Source organism: Apteryx rowi, unplaced genomic scaffold, assembly GCF_003343035.1.
Source record: "Apteryx rowi isolate R43461 unplaced genomic scaffold, aptRow1 scaffold_269, whole genome shotgun sequence".
NCBI lineage: Eukaryota > Metazoa > Chordata > Aves > Apterygiformes > Apterygidae > Apteryx > Apteryx rowi.
The window spans coordinates 837551-858444 of NW_020449074.1; the positions used below are offsets into that span (position 1 = coordinate 837551).

Below are 20894 nucleotides of genomic sequence, written 5' to 3' on the forward strand. Positions count from 1 at the left end.
ACCAAACTGGTGCCAGGTCATGTCAAAGGCAAAAGACTGTGGTCCTCACAAAACAGGGTGGTAGGTCTGGGGAGGGTTTCCAGAGCAGTTCATTGACACTATGGCCTCTGCCCATGCCTGAGGGCTCTTTGGGAGAAAGGGCAGTAGCAAACAAGCAGTGAACAGAACCTTACCCATGGGACAACGGTTGGACACCGTAATCCAGGCCGTTCTCATCCATGGGTTACTACTCACCTACAAAACAGGAGAGGCTGACACAACAGTGGGAGAAGGAGAAAACAACAAAAAAACCCACAAAACAAACAAACAGCAAAACCTGACAGCAAATGAGTACACACCTGCATGTAAATAAGGAAGTAAAATGAGGAAAACAAAAGAAATAAACACAGATTCAAAGAAACATTTCTTTTTAACAATTGATTTAGTAAGTTTGCAAAACTGAGCTAGTGTTAAAGTTGTAGGAATGATGTTCTAAGGATATAACCAAAACTAGATTTGTAGGACAAGGTAATATCTTTAATTAAACCAACCCATATAGCTGGAAAAAAGCAGGCAACCTTTCAGGCACACTGCCAGTTCTTCAGGTTCGAAACAGAAAAAGATCTGAAAAACGTTTGTGTGTCTAAAAGCTTGTCCTTTTTTTCCTAGTCTTGGTAGCTAGTTTAATGAAAGATACTACTTCTACCTACAAACTTTGGCTAGTTTAGGATACACATCTTTGCTATTTTTTTCAAAGAAAAAACTACTTGATATTCAGCTCATTGTCATGCTCCTTCCTCCATGTCTCTCCTACCTCAAAAAGGACAGAAAAACACACGTGGTTAGATATAAAGAAAATAAATCAAAATCATGTGTTTTTTCCCTTGAATGCCATTCAGGAGATGCGAAAGTGGAAGGTGGTGATTATAACATAAAGCAACAAACTTCAGCCTACTCCGCAGCTCTCCCAGCTGCTCCTCTCCACAATTCGCACAGCTGTAATAGCACACTAGTTTTCTGCTTTGAGCTAATGCCCACTAGAAGCTAAAAACGAAGAAGGGATGTTGTTCTGTGGCTTGTTAAAACACACACTAGAAGTTACCTAACAAGCAGTTTCACAGACACTTTAGTCAGCTATCGAATGGCACAGCCACTGAGAGGAGCAGCCCTGCTTATGGCAGTTTCCCAGTCCAGCTCCCCCCAAGCCCCTCTTCCCAAGTGATGTTTGCGTGCGCCCAGGGACACTTACTTGATGAGACAAGGGGTCTAAGGGCTCAGGAAAGCTGGGAGCGTCATGCAGGGAGATGAAATGGCTGGTTGTGTTTACAGAGAGATTCATGGTGCAGTGATGAGAGACATGAGCACTGGCCACAATTTGCCCCTGGAGTGCAGCTCCAATCAAGGTCCCAAGCACCTCCATGGTCATTCCTTCAGAAGGAAGCACAAACGTGCATTGAGGAAGAAAACTTCATTTCTCCACTGTTCACAAGTCCGCTCATTTATCTCACTAAAGAACAACCTCTTAAAAGCAACGCAATTTTGTTTTATAGGGAACAAGCAGAAAAAGCAATATGGAAAACAGAAGAACTGAAAGGTCAGTAACAGAATAGTATCAAAGAAGGTCAGTTTTGCCACTTATTTTCTGTTCAGCTTTTAGAAGACTCTACAGAAGAGCCTCTTTCATAGAGGCTGCGCGGTATATGCGACTGGGATTCAGAGCGGCAAGGGGATAGCATAGAAACCTTTCACCTAGAGGACCACAGCTGAACTACACTTTAAATGTTGAATGCCATTTTTCCAAAGCAGGAACAGGAGCCATCACATCAGACTTTTTATCTTGGATTTGACAGTAGCTCTGTGAAACAGTTTGCTAGCCACTTATCTGCTCAGACCTCTTGTTTTTCCAACTGTAAAATGAAATGATACTTAGCTCAGGCTTATGCTGGAAATAATACAGCTGTAAAGCTCTTGAAAACAGCAGATGCTGCTCTCAACTGCCTGAAGCCATCGTCACGCAGGACTAGGCACCTCGACCTCAGAGAATGATTCAGATCACTCACTCACCAGTACCACCAAACAAGGAAGGAATGCAAAGATCTAAACGTGGGTACCCAGCTCATGCTCCGCGTACTCGAGATTGGTCAGCAAGGCGGCTAGTCGCAGTCTAGTGGTAATTTGGGTTCTAGACCTTTCTCACACTGACAGATCTCAAGCCTCCTGCTCCTGTTGCCAAGCGATATGTCCATACGCAGCATTCCCATCACAAGCGGATAAACCAATTCCTGTCCTAGCTCCAAGGACTACCGATGAATTTTGCATAAAGGTTTATAGCATCAAATGCATGAATGGATTAGGAACAGGGTCCAACGCTCCCTCCTTCTTAGGGAATAGTCTTCTCGTTGTCCTAAACATCAGGCCTCTTTTTAATTATTCTCTCTCACCGGCCCCATGACATGCATCAACTCACTGGTGGCTCCAGGKCAAGTTGTGCCCTGGTGGTTATCATACGCTCCTGGGAAGTGAGAAATGTTTCAAAAGCCCCTAGGTTCAGGTTCACTCAAGTTCCTTCCTCTGTCACAGCCTTCCTAGGTGTCCTTGGATCCATTTTGTATCCGTGTAAGGGGACAGTACTTCTCCACCTCACAAGAGGGCAATACACAGAAATTGTGAGGAGTTCAGACAGCGCAGTAACAGGGGCCAGAAGCAGCCATGGAAGATAAATGAGGCAAAGGAAAATGAGGCTTCCTAGGAGTCTTGGATCATTTTAGTAACTGCTAATATGTTCCCAAACAGAGAATGCTTCTGAACGGAAGATCTGAGGCTTCATGTTACATAAATATAAACCGAGGGGCAAAAACAGAACAAAATAAAACACGCTTCTTCCCCAAATCTCACACCTAATCTGACTAGCAGTGTTAAAGTTCAGTGTATCCACATAAAAGTGCTGGCTGATGGCAGAAATCCTAGCCTCAACCTGATCGAAAGTGTTTGGCCACAATCCAGTCTCACATGGGCATTGCAGAGCACCCAAACTGCAGACTACGCAGTGCAAAGGCAGCGCAGCTGAGACCACCACCTAGACGTTTATAWCTTTATCTGGGACACCACATCTGCATTCTACCAAGTGCCTGCATAGAAAAAAGCTCAGAAACAGCATTACAAGCAATGGAAGCACACCCATTACCAAATCTTACTGTCTAAGAAGTAGCACGCACCAAGAAACAGGCAGATTTCAAGGTTCTTGTGCACTCAGTATTTATAATGTGTTACTTTCCACCTGAATTGAGAAAACAGATCCTTCAGGAAGCAGTTCCTACCTTGAAGCAGATTCTATTTTGCCTAGAAAGTAAGTACAACTAAAACACCTTTGGAATGCAGTATCTCTACCATGCATTTAGAGTAAGGAGCAGGGCAAAAATTTATAACAAACAGTTTTACTTATCTCCAGTAGARGGTAGTGGAACCTCTAATCCCAACCTTTTTTAAAATATCACTTCATATTACACAGATGTTTTTCTTTAAATAGTTGAAGAAATGCCTGAACAACTGATTCCATCCAAGAAAGTCTATCGACAAGAAGAATTCTCTATGAAACCCAAAGAGAGGCAAGAGATGAGAGTTTAAGAAAGGCCTTGTTAAAAAAAAAAAAATCCACACAAAAATTGTCACATAATCATAACCATCACAGGAAAACTTGGCTCCAAACAAATATAATTGCAAAATTGACAAAACCACCAAAATTTAAAAAGTCAAAATTACTCCACGACCATAACTTGGCTTAGCAGAATAACTACACTCAAAAGTTAAACCCTTTCCTGAACAATAAAATGACACTATAAATGCATAGCACCTCTCAGCCGTGGAGCTCAACACCATTTATGACCACATACTCCACATGCCTGTGAGGCATTACAGGGGACTAGCAGATAGGAAAGCACATTTATTTGGATCACAGCCTCTGAAGACATAAAATGAAACAATAGAAGACACCAGGTACATGGATTTAGTTAGAATTTAGGCCAGATGACTCAGAATACAGTGTCAGTGCCAAGGAGTGTAACACAACTGGAATCTCTTGCTGTTTAGCCCTTTCCTCTGACTGCTAGCCCAGGCTTTCTCTCGAGATAGTTGATAATAATGCAAATTACATATGTTCCATGTGGCTGGGAAGGGATTGGGATGCTTAGGGAGTATTATATCTAGAATTTCTGACATGATTTTTTAGAATTTTTGGCCATAACACTGTGCCTCTACGGTTTTGTTTTCAACTTACTCAAGCAAGTACGTTGAGGGTTAGAAGGACTAATGGAAGAAAAAAGAGCTCTTGCCAGGAAGAGAAAATAGACGCAAGAAAAAAATTACAAGTTAGTCTAAAGCAACACCAAAGAACAAGTTAAGACCTAGAAAAGTCTTTTATGTGGCATTTAAGAAGTCTTTTCCCTTTACCTTGTTTAATGCTGGTGGCCACGACAGATAACAGTTACATAATGAGGAAGGCATGAGAACAAAGCTGAAGAGAGGAGGAAGGGAAGAAACTGTTCTTACATGCTATTGATGATCTATACAGGAAAGCTTGAAAATATTTTCATTGCACTTCTTTTTCCCTGATTGATTTGCTTCGAGGTAAAACTCTGTCTAGTTTTGCTTGATGAAGAGCCAGAAATACAGTCTGGAAGCCCTCATTCTTTTAGCTTATACAGTCAGAGTGGTGGTCATTTTACAAGATCTTTCCTTGAAATACCTGGCACATGTTAGAATTAAATAGACACTGATGAAATAAGAGAGATTTTGGTTGGTGTGAACATGCACACAAAATTACTCTCCCCTTTTGATGAGGTTAACTACCTCGGTTCTTTGAGATCTAGCATATTTTTCAGAGAAAACAGGTTAGGGATCTGAATTTATGATGTGAGCACATATACCCAAAGAAATTCAAGCTAAATAGAAAGAAAATACTTAAAATGTATAATGTAAAAGGAGATCAGCACTATGTTTTTTTCCCCCCCTCTACAAATCACCTATAAATGAAATAATTATTCCCAGTCCTGCCTTTGGGTGAGAGTGTTTTATTTTTGTTTTTTCTTGTGGCTAGCAATGAACTGAGAAGAGCTAATAGCTAATCAGATAATTTGGGATGACAAAACATTAATGCCAGTTACTTAACTAGAAAAATGAAAATATTTACAAGACAAACAAAATACTTTTTATCAGATATTAAAAATTCTCATGTAGAAGTCCAGTTTTAGGGTCACAAAATGTTAGAAACTTCCTATACAGAGAGAATGATTTTAAACAAAATTCAGCCCCAGTCCACATGACAAAGCCCAGATCGCACTCACGGTATGCTGTCGCAGAATCCCTCTCCTTCTGGTCTGTGCTGAGAAACATGGTGAGAGCAGAATACGGTACCTGGAACAGCTACACAAAGAAAGAACATCACTTAGGAAAACATCTCGGGGTAGAGGCTGTGTTCCTTTGATACTCAGGAAAAAAAAAAGGTGCGATGCAATATTGGAATTCACTCATTTACAACATCGTGTCTTTAAGCACAAAGGCCTGCCTTTCCCTTCTGGTTTGTACGGCATGTAGCGTAAGAGGAAAAAAGTCTCCTTCATAATACAAACAATAAATAACAACTTAGTAACAGGATTTACCTTAATGCTGTGCTCCTCCAGCTTCCTTGGGAAAAAGTCCTTGTAGCTAGGCTATAAATAGTCTAGCATTCTTTGCACAAGGAGACTATCATGTTCCTAGCTTGAGCTAACTAAGAGGAAGCAAAGCCCTAGACAATAGAATTTACCACTTTATTCAAACCAGAAGACTGCGCAAATCCCCCAGACACTCTCAGTGTATGTCTCACTACGTAATTCAGAGAGATAATTATGAAAACTACAAACTGCTTTGTCTTCAGCACCATTTTGCCACGCACTCCTTAATTTGAGTTAAGAATAGGTAGAAACACATATTGCTATGTCTAGCCACTGACAAAAAGGTAGCGGGGAGGGGTGTGCTGCTTGTTTGTTTGTTTTTTACAGCACTATATCTAGCACGTAGTTTTTACCTTCTTGTAAAATCTTGGTGGAAACGAGGCACTGGTAACATGTACTGCAATGCCGGTAGATGAGCTCTACTTTTACAGCAAGAGAGACCTTACCACCAGTAGTACTTTACCGAAAAATAACTATTGAATGTTAAAAGCCTCACCTTTTGGATGGTAATGACATGAGCGGGACCCTTTCCTCATAGTGCTGAACTAAAATAAAAATAATTTCTAAAATCTTGGAGCAACATACAGGCCAAACTTCCAGAATCAGCATTTGCTTTTGTCCCTTCTCATCCTGTACCTCCACCTGTTTCAGTGGCAACGCCTTTAATAAACCAGCTTACTCTACATCCTCTCAGAAATACTTTCGGTCAGCTAGGATACACCCTACCAGGTTGCAATGCAGATGCCTCACTTCCAGTTCTAGACCCCTGTGTGATACTGCTTTGCACTGAAGATACCTTGTTTCACCTTGATTTTGGCTACAAGGCAAAACAGGGCAACACAACCCCTCCATCGATGCTATTTCAGATCTGGAACTCTTACTTTTCATTGCCTTCCACCTTGAGTCAAAACACCAGAACAAGAGCCACAGACCTATTTGGCCTTCTAAACCGCCACCAAAAATAGAAGTTATGAGAAGTCAGATGTCTAAGTGAGACTTAGGAATCTGAATGTCCCTGCTGATCTGTTCAGCAATGAGCTGATTACCTAGGGCAGCATATTAATTTTGCGGAAAGCTGAAATGGTTTATGTCACTATCTATCCCCAAATGTGTGCTACTGGCCTTCAGGTGAAATACGCTACCCTTTCTTGTGCATGCTTTTCAGACGCTTTTAAGTCACCAGCCTTAGCCTCAACTGCCAATTAAAGTGACTGGAGGTAATCTGGCTGAAATAGCAGGTCATCAGGCAGAAGCTGTGGGCAGAAACCGTCAGCTAGCAGAGAGTTTGATAAAGGGACATCTGCCTTTCCTTTAAAACTCACTGGAAGTCAAAATATAAGGTGAGCACTGACAAACCTCAATTTACTAAGTCAGAATACAGTAATATAGACAGAAAACAAGAGCATGCTACTGCTGAGAGCATCATGAACTGTAATCTACTTACTGTGGTCAGTGCTTGGAAAAGGCAATAGAAAGTCAGGTACCATGCAACTCTTCCTGCTACAAAAGGAGGCAGGTACCACATGAAAAAATAGGACACTACTGTGAAGGGTGTACATGCCAGCATCCTGCAAAGAAGATCAACACACATCAACAATCTCAACGCAATGATAGCAATGTATATTCAATTTTCCTGCTGATAATCGATACAATGCAATTTATGTGCAGTTTTTGTAAATACATGACATGATTTTAAATATTAAATTTTAGCATGCATTAAATGCACAAATTAATACAAAATATAAACCGGTACTTCTATAAAATGGAAAAAAAGACAGTCAAACAGCAAATCTGAAGGAAAAGAGCTATGCTTACTTAAATTAATATCCTAGTTAGAACAGAACAAATTGCCCTGCACATATACTGTACTGGTAATAACTGCAGTGCCAGTCCTTAGTCCACATGTCTTGGACTGCGCCTTTGTTAGAAAGCCCCATTGAAAACTGGGCCCTATTAAAACACATCATAACATGCTTCAGCAATTTTTACATGACCCTACTTACTACCAAGGATTCCCTCTTCCAGTTTTAATGCCTTTGATTTTCCTCTCAACTTAGCCTCTTCACTGCTACTTTAAACAAGTGCAAATATGTTGATACACTCAAAAATGCTGAAAATAGCATAAAAGGTAATGGACAGCTAAATTCAAAAGTTCCTGTGGTCTGCATCTGCTCTGGTATATAATACCCTATGGTCAAATTTGTTCCTTTTAACTCAACAGCCAAATTCCTAATCACTCCAAATATAAAAGCATCAACTCCTAGGGAAGAAGGTGGCTTAAAAAAGGACCATGAAAACTTAAATTCAAGATCTTGCCAGGAAGCAACAATTCAATTTACACTAGTCTAAAAATGATTTCAGGTAAACAACACYTTTCCAACTCCATGATATGGAAGAAGTGATCAGGGCAACTATTTCCCAGCAGCCTGACGTGCAGTAGCACCAGAACTCTCCCATATTCTTGCACATCATATATTAAACAATGTAATTGGATGACCAAGACCCAACAAAAAAAAAAATCCAAACATGTAAAAGAGAAAACATTAATCCCCTCACAACAGCACTACTGACATCAGGGGTCAGCTGATTCTTTTGCAATCGTGAACGAAAAACGTGGAATACAAAAGAGTAATGTGGGTAGTTAGTTTAGTAAAACAATGGCTTTCCCGTACTGCTCTGTGGGGATGGACAGCAGCGCTGGGAGCTGAATGTGTGGAAGAGCAAGGAAAGCGCCAGGTTCTGGTATTCTCTGGCTCTCCAGTTTCCAGGCCACAGTTCATTCATAGCTGGTCAGCAATGGAAGACACAAATAAAGGTATAATTCTAATACATCTCAGGCAATCTACCTTCTTCTCCAAAAGTGTGAGCTTTTCCAGACACATGTTCCGATATAGCGTCCACAATAAAGTTCTTCATAGTCAGTTTTTGTGCATCTCTTCAGCAATAACTCTCTTAGTAATATTCCTCCCTCCTTCCCTCCTCTTTCCACATGTTTTCTTTTCCTCACTAATTTCAGTGAGTTTTGAGAGCTTTTCTGAATCTCTGTCTGCTATTATCCCCTTCGACAAAAAATTTAACCAGGTTTGTGTCTTTTATGTCAATATCTGGTTATGCATCTTAAGCATTCTACATAGAAGAAATCCTTCTGAAAAGAAGACAGTTGTTTGATGAGCGGATATTAAAGGCAGGGATAGATAAGTGCTCTTCCTGTAAGAAGTGCAAGTTGTACAGCAGTCGGTTTGCAGTGCAAAGGACTGATAAACTCACACTTAAGCTAGAATGGGAGTTATCCTAACACCGATCTAAACACGGAGTATTTGCAGTATTTTCAGAGAACTGGGGGCGGGGGGGGAAGCATCAGAATAGAGCTAAGGGCAATTGCTAGCAATTGCTATAAACATGCCATGATTTTCTTTTTGAATAATCTCTTTACTCAGTTAATTCAGTGCTCATGAAAAAATGCTCCATTGACAGGGCTACAAACCCAATCCAGAAAAGAGAAACAGCAAAGTGGCAGCAGCTCCCCTTTTCCTACAGGGCTCCTGACAAAACCCTTAACTTTGATCTGAAGGTCTTGCTCCTGCTGGGGCCACGAACAGCTGATCTCAGTCTGCTTCCAACACATATCTGCCTCCTATTCTTTGTCAGATATAAGCTGCCCACAAAGAAGTTTTTGTAGCCCTACAGCCACACCACAGCAAGATAACCACCAGCTAAGGAAGGGGGCTTATTTTTCACAACAAGTTGATTGCTTCACTCAGGGTACCACATGTTTACTCCTAGATTTCAGTTGTGAATCAAGTTTTGGGATATTAATGGATGAAGTAGATGAAAGCCACTAATTAAAATATCTGACAGCATATCCTTACAGTATAAGAGATAAACCAGTGAAGAAAGACTCCCTAATTGCAAACTACTCAGTCTCCCCTTGACTTTTAAAATGAAAAAAAAACCAACAAATGAACTCCCTATAGCACAGATAAGCTTGGGTTCTTCTAACAGGGACCATCCCTTCCCAATTCTCATTTCATTCCTCTGTCCCCTCCTTACAGCACATGGACAGCATATGGACAAGTGTTACTTGTCATGCAGCTTCTCCTGGACACAAAAATCATCTGAGCCAGAGCGCACGTGAGGGATAAGGAAATCTGTGCCTAATAACAACGCTGATCAAAATCTTACAGCATCTCGTTCTTTGATAAAAGCTGTGGTGATTTTCTAATTAAGTATTTTGACCAATAGGACTTAAGCAGGAGCAGAATGACTGCTATAAGGAAGGATGAAACAGACTGTTTGGGCCGTGCTAGTTACTGGGGCCTTGAACCAGCGGTGGTGTCGCATCTGCGCCACACGTATGCACACATGCCTTACTGAACTGTAGGGGGGCCTAGAGAATTTAAGTGAAGGGAGCTCCTGGAAGGCTGGTGCGAGAAGGGAAGACACCCTAGGACACAGGTAGAAACAACGTCCAACTTTGTGGAGCAGGTGAGGGAGGGACTAAAACCCCTTTTAACACAGAATCCAGAGCACGATAAAAATCAGACCAAAAAGAATCTAGACAGAGATGAAAATTCAGCACCGAATTCAAGAAGGTTCTAGATCCGAGATTCCGGATTGGCTTAACAAAACAACACAGTGTCTTGCATTCGTTTGTTTGTTTCTCCAGTGGCTGAAAATCTCTTGTATGTTTTCACAGAAGAACAAGTTAAAGAGAAATAAATGGCATGGGAATTTTTCTTTTCAATTTTATATAGGTAGAATTAATATGATCACTCTTGTCTGGGAAATAGGCAAGGAAAAATATAGTTTAATCGAATGAAATGAATGTATGATTACAGCACTCACACAAAAAATATTCATATATATATATATGTAAATATACGCACATATTTCTGCTTACCAAGGCATGAGACGGCCAATTTTTGTCCATCTGCTTTTGCTAATAAAAAAGCCAGCAACAGGATCAGTAACTGCACCTGAGGCTCTGCCAATGAACAGCACCAAAGAGGCATGAAATGGAGTAATCTGAAAGTACAGACACAGGACTCTAAACAAGGGCCATTGTTTCACAACACAATGAAACAGCAAAAAGCAACTTTCCAGAAAGAATCTCAGTGTTTTAAAGAGTAATAGTCATTTACAAAACATGTCTGCTGCTGTCAAAGAAATTACTATTGGTTACACTATTGGCTTCCCATAGCAAATAAATGAGACATCAAGACAGGCACTGTGCAAGAAAGGATCGGAGGGGAAAACTGCAAGGAAGAAGAAATTATGGATATATTTAGAACTAGGAAAAGGAGACAAATAGAGGAGCCCAGGTAACTAAAGTTCTTGTTTTAGCCATAAAAGCAGATAGAGCTCCTCTCTAACTTTCCCCTCACTTTATTCCCCACACAGCCCCATTTCCAGATCTTTACCTCGACCAGAACTAGACAAAAGCGGAGGTAGCTGTTTACATGAATTCAGGCTTTTTCATCTCCTGAGATTGCCAACAAGGCTGCCAACTGGTGGCACGTGGCTATGGAAGAAGTTAGAGCATAGCAAACCTGCATCCACCCAGAACTGAACTGTGACAAGTGAACTGCGTAACGCACAGCTGCTCAAATCAAAGCTGTCAGCACAAGTCCAACAAATCACACCTGAAAAATGTTCCCACGTAACATACAAATAAAATAGCCAAGTGGAAAAAAACTCTGAAGTTAACCTGGAAAGTCCATACTTAAGTGCATATATAGAATTACAGCTTATCTGGGGCAATACATTTATTTCTATGYATATCTGTAGAGAGCTTAGGAATTCAAATCAGACAGTGGCTAAAAAAAGAGGTCGGTTCTCCTGTAAGTGCCAAGTCCATRTCACCAAAGTAGAGGCTTGCAAAGAGTCATTGAAATCTATATAATCATGAATGTTCCTCAAATTAATTCTCTTAAAAAACCCCCAAAATACAGATTGCTGAAGCAGCCTATTGGACTTAAACAGCAGCAGGAGCCAAAAACCCCTTTGTCTGTATGCTCTTTCATGCTGACAGTGCTCCAGCCTAGCTGAGAGCCTGGTGAATGCAGCTGATAAAACACCAAGCTTGAGCCAGTTTTCTCTGCTTTTCTGTAGAGCTTATTATCTCCCAGGAAGTGTCACATAGCTTCCAGGTGGTGCAAGTCCCCTATCTGCAGACCTTTCTGTCAGTGCTCCCTCAGAGAAGAAAGAAAGAAGCAATAATCTCTGAAATATCTCGGATGACCTTTTTAAAAGGCAGATACTGTTCACTTTTGTAATCACGTTTGTTAAATTTTAGCTCAAATTAGGTGAGACTGCAGGAGTAGCCAATCTTCCTGACGCTACCAGCTCCAAGACACGTACCCTACCCTAGAAAGCTGATAGACAGGGAAGCGCTGGGAATGGTATGCTAGCAGGCAATGACAGCGCCTCTCCAAGCATCCCACTGCTGCACATGGCATGGGCACTGGGCTCTGCCCCAGAACAGTCTGCTGTTGCCCCTAAATCTAGACTGTGTCTGTCAGCCCCAGTGCCAGCAGCTTCTAGGTGGTAATAAAATACAAGATAAAATATGCCAAACTCACCCATCTTGAAAGGAATAAAGGACAGGACCCTATTATTGAATTTTTTGGTGTTTTCTAGTAATTTGACTCAAGGATTCCRTGTGGTTTGGCGTTATATAAATATGTCACTAGTTTATACCAGTAATTTAGATGAAACATGGAATTCAAACAGAATAACTATAAGCTACAGAAGATGAATACAAATATATTTTCTTAGAAGGGGTATAGATTATGTACGAAGGATTACACACATGAGTTTCACAATCTCTAAGGAACAGCTGAATCAGTTTTGCCCTCTAAGAGGACGAGAATTAATTCCAGGTAATGACATACTCTACCCTAAAAATATGTGGAAAAAAAACATGGGAATTCAGATCTGTTGGAGAGGCCTTGAAATGAATCTTGTCATGCAGGATTACTTTGGGGAATGACTAAACCATCAAGGAAGAAATAATTAAGCCCTTTTATGAAGTAGTAAGTGTATTACTACAAATGTCAAGCAAAATTACTGTTTCAGTAAGAGGATCTTACTAACAAAAAAAAAAAGAATTATTATTATGTCATTTATTTAGGCAGTGCCCAGAGAGAAGCAAGAATGAGACCCCAGCTTGCTGGACACTTTACAAACACACATAAAGAAATAAACAGCCCTTAGCTTCACGAATATTCAATTTCTGTGAACAAGCAGAAGACTGGGAAATTCCCCTATTTATGAGCACATTGGGAAAACTGTGTTAGTGTCTTTTTCATCCAGTTCATCCTTCATTATCTCCATTGCCTTGTACTGCCACCCTTGAAGTAAGTGTGAAATAGCTGCAGCCAGAGCTGCATCCATCTCCTGCTGCGTCTCCAAGAAACTCCCTCTTCCATCCTCAGCTCTCACACTCCGCACCGCCCCCTTGCCACCTTTGAAGCTGCTCTCCAAAATTGGTCCCTCTTCTAGATCCCGTGACTTTGGTCTCAACAAGACATTTAAGAACTTGACAGCTTTCAACGCCAACCATACCGTGGTGCCAAAGCCTGAGAATCTATCAAGCGACTCACAAGATTTGGTGTTTCTTTTATAACCTCAGCTTCTGGTATCAGACTTCCATAGGAAAAATATAAACCCAAACTTTTGGACATCTCCACTCCCCTGCCCCCGCCTACCCCCAAGTCATGATATACTCATTCTGTCTTTCTACATCTCAGATAGCAAATGGGTATTTATATCTGCTCCAGGACCTCCTGTTCCTTCCAGCAAATGAAACAGTCAGTGCTGAAATCCACTCATGTAGTTTCAGCAGCAGCTGTTCTCACAGCCCCTGCAATCTGGCCTCATCTCCCTAAAATCCTTTTGTTCCCTGCCTTTTTTCTCTCCTATACTACTTTGTCTATCCCACCTAGTTACCACACAGACACAGAAGACAATCCAAACCAGTCAAAATTGCTTATGGATTTGTTTTCTTTGTTCCTCTGCTACCCTGGACTCTAGCTGGAGCAGCTGAAAGTCAGATGAATGGGATGACTCCTGCTGCTTTGTTTTACCAGGTCTGCTTCTGTACCAGAAAGCCACAGACTGGAAGTGAAGAACCTTCAGGAAGGATTACTCAGCTTTCTTTGCAAAGAAGAATTATCCTAGCCAAACCAAATAAAATTGACGTGAAATTATGTTGACTRCTGGACCCAACTGCAGGGATTTTTGACCAGGCTGTAGTCTGAATGAACAGAAACTTCTATTAATGTTTCACGTCTCATATCTTAGACTCTTTGATCCTTGAAAGCAAGAACCACATTTTCTTGTTTCTGCAAGTGTGTGAGCTCTGGAGTTCCAAGAGCTCTGCTGATGATCCCAAACTAAAAGCAAACGATGGCCACTTCAAGTCAGAAACAAAACTAGTGAAAAAAAATCCCTCTTTCTGGACATGTTTATGCAACTTTCAGGATGCTGAACAGCTAAAGGTGATGATAACAAGACAGTTTAAAAGCTTAACTAGCTAATTTATCAGTATTAGTTCTAGAGAAGTTAAATTGTTGATTACATCAGAATTGAGGTAAAGGTTTCTTGTGCTACTTACATGGGCTATGTCTAGGAGGTAGATCTGCAGGAAGAAAGCAGCAGCACTCCCTGCCACTTGATTTGGGGCACCTCCTATTGCGTAGCATAGCTTGCTGCAAACCGAGAGCCTGTATTCCTGTCCGACCCGAAACAGAACAAATAATGAGAAAGACAAGGTGAAAAAAAGCTAAGGTAAAAAGATAAAAAGTTACAAAAGTCTTATGGTTAAAGTCTAAGGTTAACACAAATTCAGATATTCAACTAAAAATCAAGTTTTCCACTAACGCGTTCATATGCCCTCAACACCAATGGGCATTTGGGTGTCCATTGCTTTGGTCTTTTAATTTTCGTTCCTTACCTGAGCCCCTGAAAACCAGATCACAGTGTTCCTACAAYGGAACCCAGGTTTATCAACTTGTCACAAGCTATTACAAAAGAACAGTTTTGTGATCAAGTCTACAAACAGGTAAGAAGCAGCAAAGAAGTGCACATTCTGTTATACCATATTCTGGGCCTGGCTTTGTCTTTGGATGTTTAATTCAGATTTGAAAAAATGTTGGAAAACTTTCTTATGGTTATCTTTCGGACCATAATAATCAACATATACTCTCATACCGTTGCAATTAGACAACATTCAGAGAGGAGAGAAATTTCTGCAGTCAAGTGTCCAAACAGACTCCAAAGATTTGTGCCCCATTCCTTGCTCACTTTTCCATGAAACGCTGATGTGGTCTTGACAAAGTCACTTGACTTTCTATGTCTTCATTTTTCAAACAGTGAAAATTGACATAATAGGGAAATTCCACAAAGTGATTTTGCGGCCGAAGTCCTACTTAGGAAGGACTCTAAATCACTGAAGGCGTGTTTTGAAAATTTTGCAAAATTATGCTTTCGCAATTGCTTTTTGATATGTGGTAGAAAAGTGCTATAAGCATGCAACAGTATTCTTTAATAGAACTACCAAATAAGAGGAAGATTAAACCTGAAAATAGGGTTTAATAATCATAATTTAGAGACAAAAACTTGTGGAGTCTAACAGAAATTCCAACAAGGAACACTGTTTTCTAATAGTAAAAGTTCCAGAATACTAGAAAGACTTAAAAAGCTCAGAGTTTGTTTCATGAAGTATAACTGAAAAAATAGGAAGAAAATGACCCTACATTAATCTTGTATTCCTTGCAAAGGGACAACATATCCAGCTGAAATTAAGACTTCCGAGAACTGTAACACTTATATTCAGTCCTTCTTTAAAGATTGGTATCAGGAGGAAGCAGAAAACACGGAAAGGAGCAGCAATACTCCCAGGTCTGCCCTCTCTCTGAATTGAATGCACAAGCCCTTAATTCTTACATTAGACCAGGATAAAATAGAGATATGGTAATGAGACTCAACGCAATGATAACATTCTGATACTTTTAGTTTCCAGAAGTTAGGTAATGTACTAATCACCGTCATCTTTACTACGTAACGGAGTTTTGATAAATGTCAGACTGCCCGGCAGAGCCTTTCATCACCCGGTTGCTCTCCTTTGAACTGCTTTATCTGCGCGGGTGCGAACAAGCGAGCGCCAGTACCGGCCCTCTTTTGTTGTTCTCTTTCGACAGAGAAGGAACAAAAACTCTCAGGCTAATTACATCTCTTACTACCGACCTAACGACGTGCACAGCCCCCTAGCCTTACCAGGCGTGCACCCTCTCCAGGGGAGGCTCCCGGGATTTTGCCTAAGCGAGCAGCGTCAGGGCCCTGGCTCCTAAACGTYACCGCCGCAGCCGGCCTTGCTGCTACTGCTTGGCAATTCTCTTCCTTCCAGGAAAAAAGACACTGGCAAACAGTCACAAGACACACTTTGTCAGAGCAAAACCGGTAAAAAGACCACAATACCACAGCAAAGACTAATGGCTCAGTATAATATACACCATTTCAGAATATTTTTATAACACAAGGAATGTTAAGTTCTTAAGAACTGGAATAATTAAAAAATATAAAGCTGTGGTACAGGAAACAGTAAACCAAGATCTGAACTTACAGGCTGTAGGCAGTTTGCCTGGCTTTAAAGGCAGTTTCACAGTTAGCAAATTTACAATCCTAACACACTTAGGTTTTTTGAAAAAGTCTCATTGAGATTCCCGCCCCTCCAGGATGCTGCTCCGCTACCTTCTGAACCACACTCCCAGATCACCTTCAAACTGAGGTGATATTTTGGCCACAGCAGTGGTTAATGGAAGTTTTCACCTGCGACTAATGCTGTTTATGGACATTATTACCTGAATAAAATGAGCTATCAGATTCTGTTTGTGTTCACTAAAAGAGCTATTACTTATAGGGAGGTTGGCTTGTTTAAACTCCTGTGTGAACAATCTTCACCCATCCTTCCCGGAGATGAGTTGTGAAGCCATAACCCAGCTACACGAGAAGGAAATAAATGCAAAGCAATTGGAAAATCAATGTCAGACGAAGGATTGGAACAGGCTGTTGTACTCCTGCCCTCCTTCCCCAGCACTGTGCTTTGCCTGGTAGCACGCCTGCGCAGAAGAGGACAGTTTAGAAACCAGGAATCCAGCAATTAACCCCTAGTCTGAGCAATTTTGGATCCTAATTAAGGCCAAGCTACCAATGAGGCAAAGTGCCTTTTTTTTACTTTTTATATCCTTAGGAGTGTTCTTGTAGGTCTGACGATGCAACTTAAAGAGAAGCTCAGTTCAAGTGCCCTGTGTCCCACCCATAAAATAAGGATGTGTCTCTCCACCAAGAAAAGTGCAGTAAGTGAAGAGAAAGAAACCCCATCACCCACCGCACCTGGTTAGACCATGTTTCCACCTGGAGCAGCAGCCTGCCTCTGCCAGAGGGTGCCTGAAGAAGAGGACACTGTATAGAGGTGTCCTGTCCAGTTAGATCCACAGACCATCAGCAGCTCATGAACGTCCACGAGTGGAGATTACATCCCAATCGCTGTGTTTAATACTTACTCTCCATTTATTCGGCCGAATTCTTTTTTGAACTCATTTGTACTTTTAGCCGTCATATATTATAGCAGTGACATCAGCAGTCTATAGCTGAAAGACATGGACTGTGAAGGGAAACTCCACTTTCTTTTGAAGCTGTTGCCTGGTAATTTCATTTAGTATCCCGAGAATATCTCCTGTGAAATAATTATTCAGACTCTGCTTTACATTCTTTCAGGTGTCTTCTTCCCAAAAGCAGCACTCTCCATATTGAAGTTAGGCTCTAATTGCTATTGTCAGCATTTTCTACCTCATCTTCCTGCAAGGCACTGGGAAAAATGCTTTACTTCTCAGAGGGGGTCTCTGTACCTGTAAAGCTTTCTGACTTTCCAGGCTCACTGTTGAACTAGGTAAGATACCCGGGGCAGCTGTCCCTTGCAAGGATCTAGAGCAGAAAGTCCTCCAGACTTGGCTGGGACTGCACAATATTGCTATGCATGACACCAGAAACYGTCTCGAGAAGGATAAAACTGCCCTTGCGCAGAGCGGTGTGACCACCTGTGGAGAGCAAAGAGTACAAGCAAGCGACAGAGGCTTTTTCTGTGACTCTGAAGACTGAATTTCCCTGCTGCAGCGCTACCTTGAGCAGCAGAAATCATGCTTTCACCTGTACAAGCTTGTCAGCAAGCTTAAAGCACTCTAGACCTGCACGTGCAGGCAGCAGTTCAATGAGGAGCAAAATTCAAAGTCTCTATGATGACAATTTTGTTTCAAGATCTCTGTGTTGCAGTCAAATACTGTTATGTCAACCTTAAATTGCTTCTACAAGTTTCAGAAGAAATGTGAGAGGATGGGGGTGGGAGGTGAGAGAAAGGAGAGTCAGATGAAGTTAGTTATATTCTTTTCTGTTTTCAGAAAAACTTGAAAAATTTTTTTACTTAGACATGCTACATGGATTAATGTCAAAGCTCATTCTGTTCCAGGGTAAACCAGTAAAGCTTAATATGTGAGATATGTAATAGAAGAGTAAGTTTAAACATTGTGATAGAAAATTCATGCATCTAACACAACTGTAGTTCCTTTAAGTTACTTTTAATTCTCTTGTAAATTAAAAGCATGCGTCTCATTGCTTAGAAGTTTGCCCTTCCCCAACAGAACAGAAAGTGAACGCAGTGTTCGTAACATCATCTTGTTTTTTTTAATGAAACCTTGAAAAGCAACTCTTGAAGCTCGAGAGCAGATGCACCGAAAGCAGCTCCGCAAACGCGTGACGGCGTTTCACGACCCTTACAGAGGCGCGGTGCAGCCGCGCACGGTTTGTCCGAGCCGCTCGCTATCAGTCGGGTCCAGAGGGGAACCGACGTCCCGCCGCAGAGCGGCGAGAAGAGCGAGCGGGACCCGGGGCCCCTCGATAAGGGCCCGCCGGGGTTTATCGCAGAAGCGAGGGCAGCGCCGCTCCCGGGGAGCCGCTTTGCGGGCCAGCTTTTCTCCCAAGATGGATTTACTACGGCCGATGTTTCTGCTCTTCCGACGGCGACCGCGCACCAGCCGCCCAAGGAGCGCGACGGCGGCGGCCGCTGCCGGGTCCCCAAGCCGAGCAGCCCGGGCCCCTCGGGCTTGCTGCAGTCCGCGTCCCGCCGGCGGGGCTGGCCGCCACAGCGCGGAGGGCAGGGGGCAGCGGCAGGACGCCGGGCGCCGCCGGTGGCAAACGCCCGTCCAGAGCCCTCCCCCGCGGCGAGCCCCGAGCCCGGGCAGGGCGAAGCCGAGGTCTCCCGGTCGCCCGAGGGCAGCGACCCGCCGCCCGCCCGGCCCCTCCTCACGCAGCGCGGCGGGCTCGGCCGGCCCCAGAGCCCCCCCCCCAACGCCCCGGGGGGAGCGGGCGCCCCACGGTGACCGGCCGGCAGACGGAAGCGGGAAGGCGGAGCGGGGAGCGGCCCCGCGGCCCTTACCTGCTCGGCGGGGCGCGGCGGGGCGTCCCTCCCGGCCCCCGCCATGGCGCAGCGGGCCCCCGCCCGCGGCGGCACCTGCGGGCCCCGGCGCGGGAAAGGGCAGGGAAGGGCAGGGCGGCCTCCCCCCGGCCCGGCCCGGCCCGGCCCGCCCGCAGCGCCCCTGAGGGGCGACGGCGCTATCGCCGCCCGCCAGGCGGCTCGGGAGCGGGCATCGCGGCGGCGGCTGCGCGGCGGGAACCCCCCCCCCCCCGCCATGCCGGTCCCCTGTGGAGGGAGAGCAGCCGCGGCCCCCGCCGCTCTGCCCGCAGGAGAAACGCAAAAGCAGAAAGCTCCCCTGCCTTTTGAACGACGGGGCCTTTCAACGGCGAGGTGGGCGAGGAGGGTTTCCCCCAACCGTGCGACCCGCCAGGCGCGCGAGGACGCGGCCCCTGCCCCTGCCCGTCCCGGCCTGCCCGCGCAGCGCTGCCGCCGGACCCGCCAGAGCGCTGCRGTGCCGCGGCTCCTCCTCTGCCGCCGGCCGTCACCCGGGGCTAGGGCACGGCCACAAGCCCTTACCGTGTTAATGTTCAACCCCTTGCAGCCTTATGGGACAAGGATAACTTTCAACAAGTTCGCAAAGTCTGATGCAGCATGAAAAAAGTTCATTCTAGCATCACATAGCTGCATTTTTTGCTTGCTTTTGTTTGGTAGTTTCATTAAAAGACCTTCAATGCAAAGCTGAAATTGTGGCTTTAAGGGGTCTTATTTAAAGCCCGCTGAAGCTTTTAGGCTTCTTTTAGGCCAAAGATGTGTGGACTCAGAAGCAGAGGTGAAGCTCAGTCAGCCCCAAAACATAATTTCTTCTAAAATCCTAAGCTAATCAAGTTGAGCACATTCAATTTCAAAACAGGAAATGTTCAAATTCAAGATTTTCTCCCTTTTCTTCACACAACATACAACATGTTAAATCTCTGTTTCTTACTTACATTTGCATATGTTTCTGTACTAGGGAAAACATTTTCTTTTGTTCCTTAATAGGCTATTTCAATTTTGCTGTAAATTACGTTATGCAAAAACAGCAATGGCTTGTGAAGAAACAAGGATTAACCCAAAACATGTGTGCTTCACAGACTTAAGCAATGATCAAGCCGGTTTTAATGGTGTTGGACCAATGCACAATAGCTGCCTAMAGCACTGAGCAACAGGTGAGACTGTTCAGACACTACAGGCAGGTAATCAGCCTTTACAAGCTGACCAAAAACCAGCTAGCTGTTTGGAAAGAGTACAGGGCTCTTCCACATTTTCTCCAAATTAGGAAATAAATTATCACAGCTTGTCGCCTTTTTTTTTTTTTAAAGGCACTTTCTAGTCTAACATGGGATTAGGCAGTCAGTACTACTTTGACCTTTTAAAGAATTGATCTCATTTTGTATTACAATTAAGATCACTCCACTCACGACATTTTCAGGCCACAAACACACTCAAGTCTACAAAAGTTGCAGCCATAAACAGTTGAATAAAGCACAATATATAGCTAAATAGAATCAAGCTATCCAGTCTCTTAAATACTGAGAGCAGACATGAATGAATGTTGGAATATTAAATACTTAACTACTCCTTTCCAAAAACATGATCTTGTGATACCAAGCAAAATTGCTTTACCTACCTTAAAACTTGTTTTTTTTCCCCCCCAATTTCAATGAATTTTACAGTATTTTTTTCACTAAATTCCTATGTTG

At 43.0% G+C, this 20894-nt stretch overlaps 1 protein-coding gene across 4 annotated transcripts in view; it reads right to left on the minus strand.

Moving 5' to 3' along the window:
* MFSD2B (major facilitator superfamily domain containing 2B) overlaps positions 1-19250 on the minus strand; it is a 36582-nt gene extending 17332 nt beyond the window's left edge. For 2 of the 4 annotated variants that reach the window (XM_026068131.1, XM_026068129.1), the window contains exons 1-6: positions 19177-19250; positions 14305-14421; positions 10588-10712; positions 7132-7255; positions 5319-5397; positions 1229-1407 (exon numbers count right to left, since the gene is read on the minus strand). In XM_026068131.1, the coding sequence (XP_025923916.1) occupies positions 1229-1407; positions 5319-5397; positions 7132-7255; positions 10588-10712; positions 14305-14421; positions 19177-19221 (669 nt within the window). In that variant the 5' untranslated portion in view covers positions 19222-19250. Of the gene's footprint in view, positions 1-173; positions 235-1228; positions 1408-5318; positions 5398-7131; positions 7256-10587; positions 10713-14304; positions 14422-19176 lie in introns of all 4 variants that reach the window. The other 2 variants (XM_026068130.1, XM_026068133.1) reach the window with 2 other exon arrangements.
* Positions 19251-20894: the final 1644 nt, after the last annotated feature.